At 41.0% G+C, this 17229-nt stretch overlaps 1 protein-coding gene across 7 annotated transcripts in view; it reads right to left on the minus strand.

The window, feature by feature from the left end:
- Positions 1-17229, minus strand: part of znf827 (zinc finger protein 827) — a 95323-nt gene that overhangs the window by 27726 nt on the left and 50368 nt on the right. For all 7 annotated transcript variants that reach the window (XR_012098653.1, XM_073042950.1, XM_073042948.1 and 4 more), the window contains 2 exons: positions 16967-17200; positions 7885-7942 (listed from right to left, as the gene is read on the minus strand). Coding sequence is in view for 6 of the 7 variants with exons in the window: in XM_073042950.1 (XP_072899051.1) it covers positions 7885-7942; positions 16967-17200 (292 nt within the window). In the remaining variant the exon portion in view is untranslated. The remainder of the gene's footprint in view (positions 1-7884; positions 7943-16966; positions 17201-17229) is intronic.

Here is a 17229-nt window from a genome sequence, read left to right on the forward strand (position 1 = left end):
TTCCACAGATTCTCTACTCTCTAGCTAAAGAAATTCTTCATCTCCCTAAAAGGATGCCTCTCTATTTTGAGGCTATACCCTCTGGTCATAGACTCCCCCACTATAGAAAGCATCCTCTCCACTTCCACTCTATCGAGGCCTTTCAACATTTGATAGGTTTCAATGAGATCCCCTACCCCCCGATTCTTCTGAATTCCAATAAGTACAGGCACAGAGCCATCAACTGATCCTCATGTAGTAAGGCTTTCATTCACGGAATTATTCTTGTGAACCTCCACTGAACCTTCTCCAGTGTCAGCACATCCTTTCTTAGACAAGGGGCCCTAAACTGCTCACAAGTAAGGCCTTACCAGTGCCTTATAAAGCCTCAACATTACATCTTTAAGATACGGCATTGCAAGTTACCTAATTGTTTCTCTAATGACTGCACCTGCAGAAACACACCCAACTTCAGCTCCTGACTGACAAGGTCAAGGAACTGGAGCTGGAGCTGGAGCTGAATGTACTCAGGACCATCTGGGAGACCGAAAACCTCATAGATGAGACTTTTACTGAGGTGGTCATACCCAGAATGCAGGCTTCAGTTAGTAGATGGATGACCATCTGAAGTAAGGGGAAGCAGGGATCCCCTGTGGCCTTTCCCCTCAGCAACAAGTACACCCTTTTGGATACTGCTGCTGTGATGATCTATCAGGACACAGCAGTAGCAACCAGGGCACTGTGGCCGACTGCCTTACTCTTCTTGGCTGAGCCTCAGAGATAGGTAGGAGGACAGAAAGGACATTCTGGGGCCGTGAAAGATAAGCCAGGATGGTGTGTTGCCTCCCAGGTGCTAGGGTCCAGGAGGTCTCAGAGTAGCTGCAGAATATTCTCAGGGGGGAGGGTGAGCATCCAAAGTGGTGCACATTGGCACCATTGACGTAAGTAGAAAGGGGGAAGAGGTCCGACACAGTGAGTATAGGGTGTTAGTAAAGAGGCTGAACAGCAGGACCTCCAAGGTAGCAACGTCGGGTTACTCAGTACTGGTCAAAGCAGGAATAGCATGATAATACAGATGAATGAGTGACAAAGGACCTGGTGCAGGGGCAGGTTTTCAGGTTCTTAGATCACTGGAACATTTTCTGGGGCAGTGGTGACCTGTACAAGAGGGTCAGGTCGCACCTAAACTCGAGGAGAGCCAATATCCTGACTGGGAGGCTCACCAGTTTGGCAGGGGGATGGGAACCACAGCACCAGATAAGAAAGTGAAGGGATGAGAAGGTAGATAGATGTTAGGGCCAGTAAAAACAGAGTAATAGATATGATGAGACAGACAATTTTTAGTGTGTATGTTTCAGTGCTAGGATGACTATAGGTAAAAATGATGACCTTGCAGTATGGATCATTACATAGAACTATGATGTTGTGGATGTCAGAGAGACTTGCTTGACAGAGGGTCTGGAAAGGGTGCTTAATGTCCCAGGGTTTTGAGGGAGGTAAAGGGGTGGGGTGGGGAGGGGAATTGCATTACTATTTAGGGAGAGAATCTCAGCTGCACTCAAAGGAGACAATAATGAAGGGCTTGTCCTCTGAGTCTATATGGATAGAATTGAAAAATAGAAAGGGTGCAATCACTCTGATGGGATTGTACTACAGACACCCCCCCCCCCCCCCAAATAACCAGCTGGACATTGAGAAACAAGTATGCAGACAGATTAAGGAGAAGTGTAAAAACAGTACGGCTGTCGTCATGGGGAACTTCACCTTCTCTAATATAAACTGTGGGACATTCTTAGTTCAAGAGCTTTAGATGGGACAGAATTTGTTAGGTGCACCCAAGAGGGTTTCTTAAATCAATATGTAAATAGACCAACAAGAGGAGAGGCTATACTGTACCTGGAGGTGGGTAATGAACCTGGATAGGTTACTGACTTTTCACTGGGCGAACAATTAGGGAACAGCAATCACAACTCCTTAAGTTTTAAGATTGCTATAGATAAGTATGGACCTTGCTAGACAGCATTAAATTGGAGCAGGGCAAATTACGAGAGCATTAGGCAGGAACTAGGGAAACCGTTTACGGGCAATTCCATATCCAACACGTGGAGGGATTTAAATAACAACTGCACAAGAGTACAGGACAGACATGTTCCAGTCAGAAGGAAGGACAAAGATGGCAAGGTAAGAGAACCTTGGATGTCGAGAGAAGTGATGAATTTAGTTAAGAAGAAAATCAAACAGTGCCCTTGAGGATTATAAAGAAGCTGGAAAAGATTTCAAGAAGGTAATTAGGAAAGACAGGAGAGACCATGAAAAGTCCTTGACAAGTAGGTTTAAAGAGAAATCAAGGCATTCTATACATACATGAGTACGAAGATCACTAGGGAAGATTGGGACCACTCAAGGATATAGGGAAGTACATTTGCTTGGGTGCTAGCATGTGAGCGATGTCCTTAATGAGTATTTTACATCTACAAGGAGAAGGACGTTGGGGTTAGGGAGATCAATACCAAGTGTATTGATATGCAAGGGCATTTTGAGGTAAAGCAGGAGGTAGTACTGGGTCTCATAAAGAGCATTAAGGTGAAAGCCTAATGGGATACATCCTAGGTTAAGAGGCAAGAGAAGAGATTACTGAGGCCTTGACCAATATCTTTGTGTCCTCTAGGCAAGGTCCTGGAGGACTACTGAGTAGCCTATTTTGTTCCATTATTTAAGGGAACCAAGGATAATCCTGGTAACTAGACTGGTGAGTCTCATCCCAGTGGTAGTAAAGCAACTGGAGAGAATTTTTAGGAATACAATTTATGAGCATTTGGAAATCTACAGCTTAATTAGAGAGCTAGCATGGCCTTGTGCAGAGCAAGTTGTATCTTGCTAATTTGACTGAGTTCCTTTGACGATAAGAGGTGAATGTTGAAAGTAGAACTGTGGATGTTGATAACATGGATTTTAGTAAGATGTTTGACAAGATTCCTCATGGAAGGCTCATCCAGAAGAGTACGATACACGGAATCTTAATTGGCTGTTTCGAATCAGAACTGGCTTGTCCATTGAAGACAGAGAGTGGTGGTCAAAGCTGGAGTGCTTGATTAGTGCTATTCCGCAGGGATCTGCACTGGGACCTCTGCTGCTTGTGATGCATGTAAACAAACTGGATGAAAATGTAAACAGGAGGGTTGGTAAGTTTGTAGATTGTTGGTGTTGTGGATGGTGTTGAAGATTGGTAGAGATTACAATGGGATACAGATCAGCTACAGATACAGACAGAAAAATAGCAGACAGTGTTTAACTCAGCTAAATATGAAATGTTGCAGCTTGGTAGGTCAAACGTAAAGATACAGTACACTGTTATGGACAAGACCCTTAACAGTGTTGATGAGCAGAGGGATCTTGGAGTCCCAAGGTTACAGCTCCCTGAAAGTGGCTATGCAGGTTGACAGGGTGGTTAAGAAAGCATATGCCATGCTTACCTTTATTGGTTGAGGCACTGAGTTCAAAGGTCAGGAAGTTATGTTGCAGCTTTATTAAACTCTAGTTAGGCCATGTCTGGATGGTTGCATACAGTTCTGGTTGCCCCATTATAAGGAGGATGTCGGGGCTTTGCAGAAGGTGCAGAAGAGGTTTACCAGGTTGTTGCCTGGTAGAGGGTAATTATGAGAGGACATGTACTATAATGAGAGGTTGGGCAAACTTGGTTGCTTTCTCTGCAGTGGTTGAGGCTGAGGCGAGATCTGAGGCTAAGGTTTAAAAGATTATGAGAGACATAGATAGAGTAAACGGAGACAGTATCTTTTTCCCAGGGTTGAAATGTCTAATATCAGTGGGCATGCATAGAAGGTGGGGGGGGGGGGGGGGGGAGGGCAGGCAATTTCAGAGGAGATGAGGGGAGGAAGTTACTTTTATGTAGAGTACTGTGTGCCTGGAATGCACTGGCTGGGGTAATGGTACAGGTAGAAACATTAGGAACTTTTAAGAGAAGTTTAGATAGGCATATGAATGAGGGAAAAATGGAAGAATATGGCCGTTGTCCATAAGAGAGATTAGTTTAATTTGCCATTTGATCACTAACTTAATTGGTTCAGTACAACATTGTGGGTTGAAGGGCCTGTTCCAGTACTGTACTGTTCTATGATCTAGTATTTGTCATTGCCTAAAACATCAGTCCGGAAGCAGCTTTCAAAGGAGAGGGATCTTGCATACTCTATATTAAGTTGTTACAACAAAAAAAACAATCCATGTATGGCTTTAAAACGGTATCGGCAAACGGTTGACTAAGCATAAGTGAAAGCTCCATGTAAGCAAGTGTTGAATCATTATAATAAACGGATGGGTTATGCATAGAAACACACTATTGCATTGTTATGCTGAACTGTGAATCAACTATAGGCAGATAGCATACTGCAGGTAATTTATCAAACTTGATTTGTGTTTATATTTAGACACTTACTGCAAAGCATTATATAAATGCAACGTTCCTTTTGGAAGTGCCAAGGTCATATTAGGCCATTTGTTTGTTTTGCTGAGTCTAACTGAGGCACAAAGCATGACAGCTGGGCAGTCAGTGTTTTTCTACATTTCAACTAGGATCATCCTGAATCTTCGACTTTTTATTTCTTGAAACATAGGAGGAGGTCATTTGGCTCAACGCTCATTGAGTAAATGCCAGCTTTTAGCACAACTCCACTTTCCCATTTTACTTCTGGTAATATTTTCTCTGACACAAGTTCATCAACTTGATCCTAATTCCACCATCAACGTTACAGGACTCACAGTAGTTAAATAACCCACAACTACCTGATCTTGGAATGTAGAAAGAATCCAGAGAGTACGGGAAAATTCTTTGTACAGGGTTACAGATGACCTGTGTAAAGTCCTTCTAAGGGTAAGATATTTTGTGATATCCATTAATGACTGGATACAGTTTAATTAAGGGTAGTATTAGGGTGAATGTAAAATTAAATTAAATAATTATAGTAAGTGATATGATATAGGTTACCATACATAATGGATATTTCAGACTTGAGGAGACATCAGCTTAAAGACTGTTCTCAGGAAAGGAGCCCTTACATAACCCAGTACACACACTAAGAATGTGCAATATATACACAGACAGCACCAGAGGCCGGGATTGAACTTAGTTCCCTCGAGTGGTACAGTAACACTGCCAACTGCTGTGCCACTGTGGACAGGATATTTTGGGTTAACTTGCCACGCAGCCCTGTTTCAATGTAAAATTTTACATACTTCTCTCTTTATCCCTGCCTTTCAAAGTAACATTTTGTCCTCTATCTGTGCCACAGCTTCGTCCTCTATCTGTGCCACAGCTTCAAAACACTGTTGCTATCAAATGTAAAATGATAGGAGGTAGTTGAATAGCAACAAGCTTGCCTGTGTAGTATCAAATTTAGCTGGAGGAAAAGAGTAAAAATAATGCAGTTTCGCAATTCCACTAAAATGTAACAAAAACTGAATTTAATTCCGTTGCATTTTTCAAGTGACATTCTCACAGATTATGATAGATCTTATGCCTTTTCATAAGAGGTTTTAATCACTGAGATAAAGGCCAGTTTTCAGCTTGCCCTTTGCTAGTAAACACATGATGTTAAATAGTGCTTTAACAGTTACTAACTAAAAATCTCCATTTCTTCAAGATTCAATCAAATTATTGATCAGAACTTAGGACGCAGTACCGCTGCCATCCTGGACCCTTTTTCAGACACGACAATGGATCACTAAGCTCCTGAACTTCATTAAGTAACACTAAGTAAGAACTCATCGGAACTAGTTCCATACCACTGATACATTACTACTAGAAACAGAACCAAGCCCAAGGTTTCACAAATAACCTTCTCTATTTCTAGCATTAAATTTCTAGCACTTTCCTCCTCTCCCCTGATCTCATTCCGTCCACACAGATCAGCTGTGATTATAAGTCCTAATCACCTTCTCATAGCTACAACCATTATCTCTACCACTTGAGTCATTCACTCTCTTGCTCTCTACCTTACTACAGACATTTGCTTTGTTCTCTCCATCCTACTTAAAACATCTGATTTTCAACCATTCCTAGTCCCGATTGTTGTTCATTTCCACGCCTTGTGGTGCATCTGGCAGCTACCAGTTGAATGATTTATCATTCAACCAGACATGAATACTCATGCATACAGCCAAATGAAAACAGCATTCTTCCAGAGTCAAGGTGCAAAACACAGTGCCAACAGTCATACACAGCACAAGGCACACATAGCGCATAAGGCAGCAGTAAACACACAGTCACAGAAAAAATATAATATACTGTAGCTCAAGTCCCTGAGTGACATATCCTGTAGATTGATGGTGCAAGGACGTCGTTGGCAGGAACAGGTCGTCAGGAGTCTGTAGATGAACGCATGCGTGCACACAAGCACACAATCTAGCTTATCATCCACCAAGCACTTTTGGGACGGACCAGCTACGCCACACTGCCTCTGGCGCCTCCCCTCCTACGTGGCTCCAACAGGTGACACCCCGGCACGTGGCCAAGTCCATGCAGCTACCCCAGTGAACTGGACTTGCAGCATTCTACATTGTTGTTCCTTCCTGCACCTTGAGGTGCATCGGGTGGCAACCTTGCTATTACTTTACCATTTTTGTCCGTTTTTTTAAAAAATGAGGCCAGGGTGCTAGCTCAACGCTTAAGCAGGCAAGGAGCTGTACACAAATTACACTGCAGATGCTGTGGTTAAATCAACATGTACAAACAAACTGGATAAACTCAGCAGGTCGGGCAGCATCCGTGGAAACGAGCAGTCAACGTTTCAGGCCGAGACCCTTTGTCAGGACTGAAGAAGGAGGGGGCAGAGGCCCCATAAAGAAGAAGGGGGGAAGGTGGGAAGGAGAAGGCTGGTAGGTGCCAAGTGAAAAACCAATAAGAGGAAAGGTCAAGGGGTGGGGGAGGGGAAGGAATGTAAGGGGAAAGTACTATGGGTAGTAGAAGACAGAACCATGAGAGAGGTGATAGGCAGCTGGAAGAGGAGGCAGAGTGAAAGTGGGATGGGGGAAGGGAGATGAAGGGAATTACCGGAAGTTGGAGAATTCGATGTTCATACCAAGGGGCTGGAGACTACCCAGATAGTATATGAGATGTTGCTCTTCCAACCTGAGTTTGGCCTCATTATGGCAGTAGAGGAGGCCATGTATGGACATATGCGAATAGGAATGTGAAGCAGAGTTGAAGTGGGTGGCAACTGGGAGATCCTGTCTGTTGTGGCGGATGGAGTGGAGGTGCTTGACGAAGCGGTCCTTCAATCTACATCGGGTCTCGCCGATGTAGAGGAGGCCGCACCGGTAGCACCGGATGCAATAGATGACCCCAACAGACTCATAAGTGAAGTGTTGCCTCAAGATGTAAAAACAAGCTGGATGAACTCAGCAGGTTGGGCAGCATCTGTTGAAATGAGCAGTCAACATTTCGGGCCGTGACCCTTCGTGAAGTGTTGCCTCACCTGGAAGGACTGTTTGGGGCCCTGAATGGTGGTAAGAGAGGAGGTGTAGGGACAGGTGTAGCACTTACACTTGCAGGGATAAGTACCAGGTGGGAGATCTGTGGGGAGGGACATGTGAACCAGACAGTCGCAGAGGGAACGATCCCTGCGAAAAGCGGAGAGGGGTAGAGAGGGAAAGGAGCTGGCCTGATTTGAATCCAGGACCATTCTCCCCAAAGTCCAGTGCAGATACCACAACATCACTGGCCAGCTCTAGTCCTGATTAAAGCTAACAAACTGAAATATTAGCTCTATTTCTCTCTATAGGTGCTACTGAGCATTTCCAGCAATTTTGTTATAGTGGAAAGACTCTGTTAATTAGCAATTTTTCCATGCAGATAGAAGTGCACTGAAACTGGAATAAAACAATGATACTTACTTGCTACTACTCAACTCTGAAGCTTCCTTTCCTTGTTCTTGTGCTTTGCTTACTTTTTCTACAAAGGGACAAAACAGAACCAAAGCATTACAAAATGCATTTGATATTAAATAAAAGTCTGAAGAAATTATTTTTGTTTGCCGTTTGTGACTTAAAAGCACAGATACAAAATTTAAGAACATGCCGATTTAAGATCAGAAATGAGAACAGTGATTTAACTCTTTTACTGTCCTGTCATTTAGTTTAATCCCATCTCCTTATATATTGATAGAGGCCTTTACCCATCAAAAAAAAATCCACCTAGGTCTTGAAAATTTTTAATTAAATCAGGTGTTCACTAGAATTAAAGTCCTTACTGATTTAAATTCTGAAAGACCTACCTTTTGTTCTGAATTTAAGTCCTAACAAAATTCTAGTTTCTTTCTGGTGTCCCCCCCCCCACTTCCTTTTCAGTCCTGAAAAAGGGTCTCAGCCCAAAACATTGACTGTTTATTCATTTCCATAGATGATGCCTGACCTACTGAGTTCCTCCAGCATTTTGTGTGTGTTGCTTTGGATTTCCAGCATTTACAAACTTCCTCATGTTTAAAATTCTACCTCATCACTTCTAAGGCTATTATATCTTTCCTAAGTTGTGATGAACAAAACTGAGCATGTGGGGTCTGATAAAAGGCTCTGACTAAAACATTACTTCCTCATTTTTATATTTTGAACAATCTTCATTCCACCAGCTTTTTTAATTTGTGCAATGCATTCCCAAGTCCCTTTTCTCCTTCCTAATTTCCTCTAAGAAAATATTTTAATTTCTTTCTCAGATGCAAAGAGAATGCTTCTTGGTTTCCCACAATGAACACCAATTTTGCTTACTTTTAGCTGAACACGTCTCTTTTCACCTTATGCATTTAATTCTCAATTAAGCCCTGTAGATAGACACATAGGGCCAGATCTTTCAGTTTTACAGTCTGGAGTCGCTACCCATGGACCCTGCACAGCCTCAGTTGGATGCAGAGTTTTGATCCCAGAGTTCTACTCACCCTGGAATCAGTGAATACCAAGTCTCAGCAACAACAAGGCATCAATTGGCAGAGAAGCCCAGCACCTGAAATGCTCCTAGTAAAAGATGGTACTTTACCTTCTGTTATACCTACATGGCATTTGATCAGCATTTTTAAAAGCTTCAGACACTGAAAACAGCTGAAGAGTGGCAGTTCTGTTTGGCACCACAATTTCCAGACTGAAAAACTCACTCCATTCAGCCATGTGTTATAAGAGCAGCACAGTATCTGCACCTCTCTGCTGACTCAATTTCTACACACTAAATATATTTACCTAACATATAAAAATAAAATTGAATATGAAGATGCTATAATACAAGCCATTTCTCAAAGTCAGTGATAACTCTGGCTACCCACGTTCTCACAAGAAAACAGCAGTGCATCTCTTGGCATCGTTCTATAGCTGTACACAATTTAGGGTTATTAGTGCCTTCTGGATGAAGTCCTAGGCTTGTGGTGCTCTTGCAAATACAACACATACTCATGTCCAGATCTTGGAAATATGATCAGATCTTGCACAAGTGTGGAACAGTTTCAACGACTAGTCATTTGTTGTTAGCTAGAATTTCCACTCAGTTCAATAAGCATGACATCAAAGTTGATAGTTTATCCACTATTTATGACACTGATAGCTTCTCCCATTTCACCAGTTGTGAAGTGACTATTGAAATTACTTTCTGTAGATTATTATTCAGTTTAATTTTTGACCAAGTTCTTTTGTCATTATATCATGTTTGCTTCTTCAAAGTTTCTGTCATGTCTTGTTCTTCTACCAGGCCAGAAATTTTACAACTGTGTCTTCCAAAAAAGGATCAGTTGTGAAACTGAAAATGTCGTTATTTGTGGAGGCAAAATTCCAACACATAACTTGTCCTGCAAGCTACATAATGGGATCTGGCCTCCACAAATAACAACAACATTCTCAAGTTCTTGCTTATAGAGTGTGTTTTCTACCTGTATGCTTTATCATGTTTAGAACCTGTTCATATTTCTGGGGAAAACTGGGTGTTTATCATTGTTATATCTACACTGTACTATTGCCACATAACAACAAATTCCACAACTAATGACAGTGACAACAAACCTCTATTGTGATGCTCTGTTGGGTTAGGCTGAGAAATTCTGCCAATTTAACTGTCTGAATTTGGGCTAATGAAAGAATGGTATCATTTTTAGTATAAAACTGGATGGACTGTACTCCATTGAATAGTTTTGACAAAATGGGATTGGTTATGTTGCAGCCATATGCCGTTTTTCAGCATTTCTGTTCTTTTTCTGCTAAAGTGGAAAAACTCATTTCTCAACAGTCCCACAACTCCCATTGTTGTATATTCACTCAGCCTCATCACTAGCCACATTCTTACTTAGTATTGCACATCAAAAACTTGGAAATGTTAGCTTCAATCAATATAGACTGCAAATAGTTAAGGTATGGGCACCTATCCCTGCTGTACTACACAAGTCACTGCCTAATCATCTGAGAAAAACCTATTTATTCAATCTCTCTGGTTTTAACCCATTAACAAACAATCTGTGCTGCTACAGGACACTCCTTCCACATACTCGAATCTTGTTCAACAACCACGTGTGTCAGGCCTACTTTCAAATTACAAATTTGCCACATCTATTGCAAAATCTATTTTCTACTCCACTAGATACATCCTTACAGAACTTCAATAGATTAGTCAAACATGATTTCCCTTTTATAAATACACATCGACTTAATTCAAGTGTAATATTATTTTCTAAGTCTCTTGATAGCACTTCCAAATTCTAGCATTTTCCTAATCACCGACAAGAGGTCTATTGTTCCCCATTTTTTCTCTCTCTCTCTCTCCCTCCCTCCCTCTTTTCTCAAACTTGTCTACCTACAATTCGCAGGAATCATTTTAGAACCTGTAGAATTTTAGAAGATATTCAGAATATCCACCATCTCTATAGCTAACTCTTTCAAGAATCTGGGGTGTCCAATCAGGTTTCTGGAATTTTATTACTTTTCATACTCACTACAAGTATTGCTCCACTACTACCAGTTTCCCTTGTTTTCTCATTTCCACCAGTGGAAACCCTTGAGTCTCCATTATTGCTGCACAGTTTTTTATGTCTTCTCCAATGAAGAGCATGTTCAGTTCCCCTGACATTTGCTCATTCCCCAAAATAAGATCCCATCTGTGTAAGAGAACTCAACAGTCTTTCCCTTTCATTACAGCTGTAAACACTTAGAGTCTGTCACATTTCTTGCTAGTTTACCTTCATGGTTTATTTTCCCTGCCTTTATTCATCTCTTGATCATTTCAAATCCTCAAACTTACTTTTTCCCCCAACATATTTAAAATATTTTTCTTGAGATTTAATACCACCTTTAATTTCTCCCTTACTCCAAGGGACCACTTTCTGTGTTGTGTCTGTATGGCATAAAGGAAAACATATGTGTTACAAATTAATTAAGTTAGTCATTGCCTGTCCACTGTCATATTCTTTAATGGAGCTTCCCAATTTATCACCGTTATACTAACTTACAACCTAAGAATAGGAGTAGGTTATTCAGTCCAGTACAATTTGGCCATTTAACAAGGTCTAATTGTAACCTCATCCCTGCATTTTGACTACATACGGTAGTCTTTCTCCTCCACTATACTGCTTCCAATGAATTAATAATCTTCCTTAAATAGGAGTACTATGCTGTTAATTGAACTCGAGATGTGTTCTCAACAATGCTCTACATAACAGAAGCATATTTCCCTACTTTTTATTCAATTCACCTTGCAACAATAACTTTGTTGGTTTTCCTAATTAATTACTTGCGATATAAGCATACTAGTCTCTTGTTAATATTTACCGAGACTGCCAGATCCCTCTGCACCTCAGAGCTTTTCAAGTTCTCACCATTTAGATAATATCCTTTTTTTCATTTTTCTTGGCAAAATGAACATTCACACATTTTCTATCACTATGCTTCAATGGCTCACTTAACAATGACCCTTCTCATTGCAATGGTACATCAGGCGTTCTCACTTGATAATGGATTAGGTCATAAATAGTAACAGCAGGCTTAGCAGTCAGGAAGCCTTCCAGGATTACGACATGAACATGCCTGCTGAGGTGGCAGCAGGAGTCTCTGTGTGGTAGCCATGAGACTTTCCAACTGCCAGCCTTGCCATTAATCATTGACTGAATGGGCAGCATCACTTAGTCTTGTTTCTGATCGAGCTGAATGTCACATTAAAGGATGCTGGTTCCTGAACACAGAAACAGAGTTCTACATACAATTTCAGACATCTCCAGTATCCTACAGACAGTCCTTGGGGATACTTGTGAAAAATGATCCAGGAGCACAGATTCACCAGTGAGTAAAAGGTTACAAATGAACTAAACAGAATCATTAAAACCACATCAAGCCCAAGGGTTTGTTCTCAAGAAATAGAATTCAAATGCTTAAGTAATGTTACACCTGTATACAACCCCGGATAAGCCAGTACAGTAATCGTTAGGCAGCACTGCAATGATTATTTTCAGCATCGCGTCATCCTAGAATCTCAAAGGTTTCAAAGGTACATTTAATGTCAGAGAAATGTATACAATCCTGAAATGCTTTTTCTTGCAACCATCCACAAAAACAGAGGAGTGCCCCCAAAGAATGGATGACAGTTAAAGGTTAGAACCCCAAATTTCACCCCCCCCAGCTCCTCTCCCTCCTGCGCATTAACGGCAGCGAGCAACAATCCTCCCTCCCCCCACAGGCAAACAAAGCATCGGCACCCGCCACCGATCACTCAAGCACGAGCAAGGCACCAGCAAAGACAAAGACTTGCAGTTACTCCAAAGATTACATTGTTCACATACAACATTCAACATACCACAGGCTCTCTGTCTCCCTAATAAGGGAGAAAGAGATGTCTCCGTTTTACAGCAAGATGGGAGACATAACAAACTCGCTGGTTTACAATGTTAAACATCCATTGCATCGCTTTTTCCGTGCTCTGTGCCCAAAGCTCTTGGGTCTCTGGGCACACAGCCAGACAGTTTCCTTCTCCAACAACACACCAATCTCCTGCAGGGGGACTGACCTCCAATACATGGCCACCCCCCCCCCCCCCCCCCGCCATGTCCAGAGCCACAAGATCCCAGGCCTCTGAAGCCAAGTGGAGCTCTTAGGCCGAGCCCTTGTCGTGCGGAACAAAGGCCAGTTTTGAAACCCCAAGAGCAGGTCTCATTCCCACAAATCTGTGTACGTTAGTCTATTTTGTTATCTACTGTTGATGAAAATAAAATTGTAAACTCTTGTTAACATATAAAAACTATATTTCTATCACATGCCACTCAAAATGTAACCAAGGAAAAGCTGAGGATATCATTTTATTTAGCAAACAGATGTACAATTTCTATTTATTAATACAAGTAAACTGATTATTCTCTTTAAAACTTGGATACATCTTTTCCTTGCTATTTTTCTTCTAATCAACTGTACAATAAAACATCAACAACCTACAACTTACCCCTATTCTGTTAAAATATCTGTAACCTTGATAAAAGGAAATTAAAACTTTATTCATACTTCATACAAGGTCAACTGTTACCACTTAAATTTGCATCAGTCTCAAAAAGAATGTCTCACTATAAATGATGAACAGATGTTACCTGTTACTAGTGTAATGCCCTGGTTGTGCTGCAGGTATTTCATTTTAGTAGTTTTCTGCAAAAGCAGTGTGTCCTGGTGGTAGAATGTTTTGGTTTTAGCTAAAGATAACATGTCCTGTTAATCAACTTAGGAATCTTGTGTCAGCCAATCAGGCTGGAGGCATCTGGAGAAGGTTCTAGAGAGAGCAGGACAAAGAGATTTGTGGTGAACAGTAGTCTGGTTTGGGGTCTTTTGACAGGAGATGCAGAGCGAGACAGAAGGGAAGATGCTGCAGAATGCCTTTGGAAGGACAGTCCCTGTTGCAAGTGCTTTGTGCAGATGAATGGCTCCAAGGAGGAAGGGATAATACTCCTAAAAGAGAGCCAGTTTATTCAAGAAGGACTTTGAGGGGTATTCGGACTGTGGTGGGTGCTTTCACGTACTCTGTGGGTTTGGCACCGTCATGGCCTTACCCAGCTTTTGGAAGAGGTGAGTTCCAATGGTCATGTGCACACTAAGACTGGTTTATTGTAATGGGCCCTTTCTCCCCCTTCCTTTTAATAATTATTTGATAAAGCTCAAAAGGGCAAACATACTTGCTTTATAATCTTATGCAGTGTACAATGTTACTTCTTGCCTACCGGTAATTGTGCACAGGCAGTATTTACAACAGGGTTTCTCAACAGGAGTTCCGCGGAACCATAGTGTTCCATGAGAGGTCGTCACTAGGGGCTTTGCAAGAAATCATGATTGAAAAAAAGTTTCTTGAACTTTGTGCAACACGCGATGCTAGTGCTCGCGGTGGTGGGCAGGGACTGAGCAGCCCCGGTAGCAATCTTGTTGGAGGTCTCTCAACCCAGTATAGCAGTGCACAGTAGGACCGTGTTTACATGCTTGAGTCCATTCTCAGTTTTTGATGTGAGATAGGGAAGGCCGTTGATAATTGGTGAGCGCAGTATTACATGACAGGGAGGGCGGTAGGATGACAATTGGTGAGCGCTGTATTGCAAGGAGAGGACCCAAGGTGAATTGAACAGTTTGGTAAATAAGGTAATAAATTATCTTTATGCAATTCCCATTTTTGGTCTTTTATAAAACATATTTAAACATCCTGATTTATTTTCCTTTCTCTTTGGCACTTTATGGAAAAACATGACCAAAGAACATATTCTTCCTGGTCTTTAAACTTTTCTGATAATATTGAAGAATGGTTGAATTGAAGCACAGACCTTTCCAAATCCATTCTGTTGGCTTCCTTTGTAAGACCCTGTATATGACTGGAAATAAAATCAGGGGACATTGTGGCAATATTCCAATGTCTCCCCCTCCATTTGCATGATAACAAGAGGGAAATTTTAACACCAGGAGGAGGTGTTTAAGTATGCAAATCTACAGTATTTCCCATCATTTATGTTGCTCAAAGTTTTAAGTTTTGTGAAAACTCTGATCTCAAACCTCTGTTGCCTTGCAGCTACTCCCACTCATCAGGAAGGCTTTGGGAGTAAATTCAGAGATGGAATCCCTAAGGCAGTCCTTCATTGAGTTCAACGCTGGCTGGTAACTCCCGTGACACTGCTGGTGCCAAACTGCAACAGTCTCGGCCATTCCTTTGGATTCATCAGCTGCGTGGAGTGGGGGAGCCTGCTACCTGGGCAACAGCTCGCTCTCCATATCATATAGCAGCTAGGATGCAACATCCATGGTCAACCCCGACTAACAGAGGGCCTTAAGGATGTGTTGCTCCATTGATGGCTTTGGTCATAATATTCATACGATTTCCTTGTGGACCAGGCTAAACTATGAAAAATAGCTTTGAGCAAATTGGTCTAGAATATAGCAATATGCTAGTTACTGTAGGACTTTTATGTCTCTCACACTGGTACAAGCTCTTTACAGACATCTGCAAATAAACTTCACGTAAAAACATAGCTAAGAGGCATTTCAGTATTGCATCTTAATTAAGGTAGCAGAGATGAAAAGTTTATGACAGCACTTGAAGTAGGGAGTGACAAGCCAATGTTTCAACTCAATTCTTTTATCAGCATTCAAAATTGATGGACAGCCTAAATGCATCAGAGAAATTTATATTTTGAAAAAGCAGTGTATTATAAAAATTGATACCGTTTTACTGGAAAAGAAATAGAATAGACAGAGATAGGGTAAAGTATGTGCGTTGCCTCACCACCCATTCTCACATATTTACATCTTTACAACAGTTGATTCCAATGGTTCACATCCACGTGGTAGATGCTCATATGAAGCAAACACTTCCCTTTTATTTGCTCCCTTTTCCCCACAACCCTTACGTGCCTCTCTGCCAGACTGATAGAGAAGGCAGATGAAGTTGCAACTAAGGATGACATTTGTTGCAGATTTAGCTGTCAAAATATCCCTGAAAACAAATTGTGAACATTAGAACAATTAGTACTGTACATACAGTAACTGTATGATCAGAAAGCCAGTAACTAATGAACATATGGCTTTACACTGGCTGGACCAGCCCAAAGACAGACATGCACAGAGTGAATCAACAAGGTTTCTGGAACAAGATTTTAAAACTTTTTTTTTAAAGTAGCAGTTACCAGTTATTTATAAAATGACTTGATGAATAACTGAAATACTACACCGATTTGGCTTTTATTCTGGTTTTGAAATTATTTGTTTTGACATTTTTATTTTGCAGAGATAAAACATAATTTAAATGTTCATTCCAAAAAAAACACAGTAGCTTCCATCACATCACCCGCTACCACCAAGCACCCTCAAAAGGTTTTTCTCTCTTCTTCTTCTGATATCACTATGTGCTGAGGTGCCACTCATATTTGTTTCAATTGAAATCTGCATGCCTTAAATAATTGAGCAGAGGAAATAAAGAATTAATGAATGATTGGGATCTATAATAATTCTGATAAAAAAATAACTATCAAAAGAAATGTGAAAATATAGTCATTGCAGAATATACCAGCAACAAACTGTAGATGGTAAGAAAGTTTGAAAACTACTGCAAAAGCTAAAGAAAAATACTCAACTGATATTTATGTATTCTAAGAGGATTGGTGGTGTCAGCAGCAATGAATAATCAGTTAAGCCTTTAGATCAGGTCCCAGCTAAGCAACTCAGCATAATTGATTCCTACGAATTCATGGAAGCAGCTATGTTTTAAATGGTATTCAACCTTGTTAGTGATAGCAGCACCTTTTAGTGCAAGTGATCATGAGGTACTGGTCATAATTTATGATAATCACTGTATTCTTACTGACTGAAATCATATTACAACATCAAAATAAAGAGAATCTGAAAGGCATACAAGTTAGAAAATAAATGTTGGCATATTACTCTCTTCCCAGTATACTTCAATCATTATTCTCTGGCACAAGATAGTACATTTATTGAACAACAACACAAATACCTGAGAGTTGATAAAGAAGCTCTGATGCCATCTTCACTGATATGTCTTGAGTGAAAAGCTTAATTTCTGTGAGAGGTACAACTTCAGGTGAATTCTGCGACCGTTCACTTTTCACTGCCTTGCAATTAAATGAAAGATTAGGAAGTCGCGACAATGCGGGATCGGGTATTTCCAGTTCCATTGGCTCCTCTTTTATTGTTACGGCCTGTGTCCCCTGTTCCTTTTTATTTTCAGCTGTGACAGATCAAGAAAGAAATAAAAAT

Source organism: Hemitrygon akajei, chromosome 4, assembly GCF_048418815.1.
Source record: "Hemitrygon akajei chromosome 4, sHemAka1.3, whole genome shotgun sequence".
NCBI lineage: Eukaryota > Metazoa > Chordata > Chondrichthyes > Myliobatiformes > Dasyatidae > Hemitrygon > Hemitrygon akajei.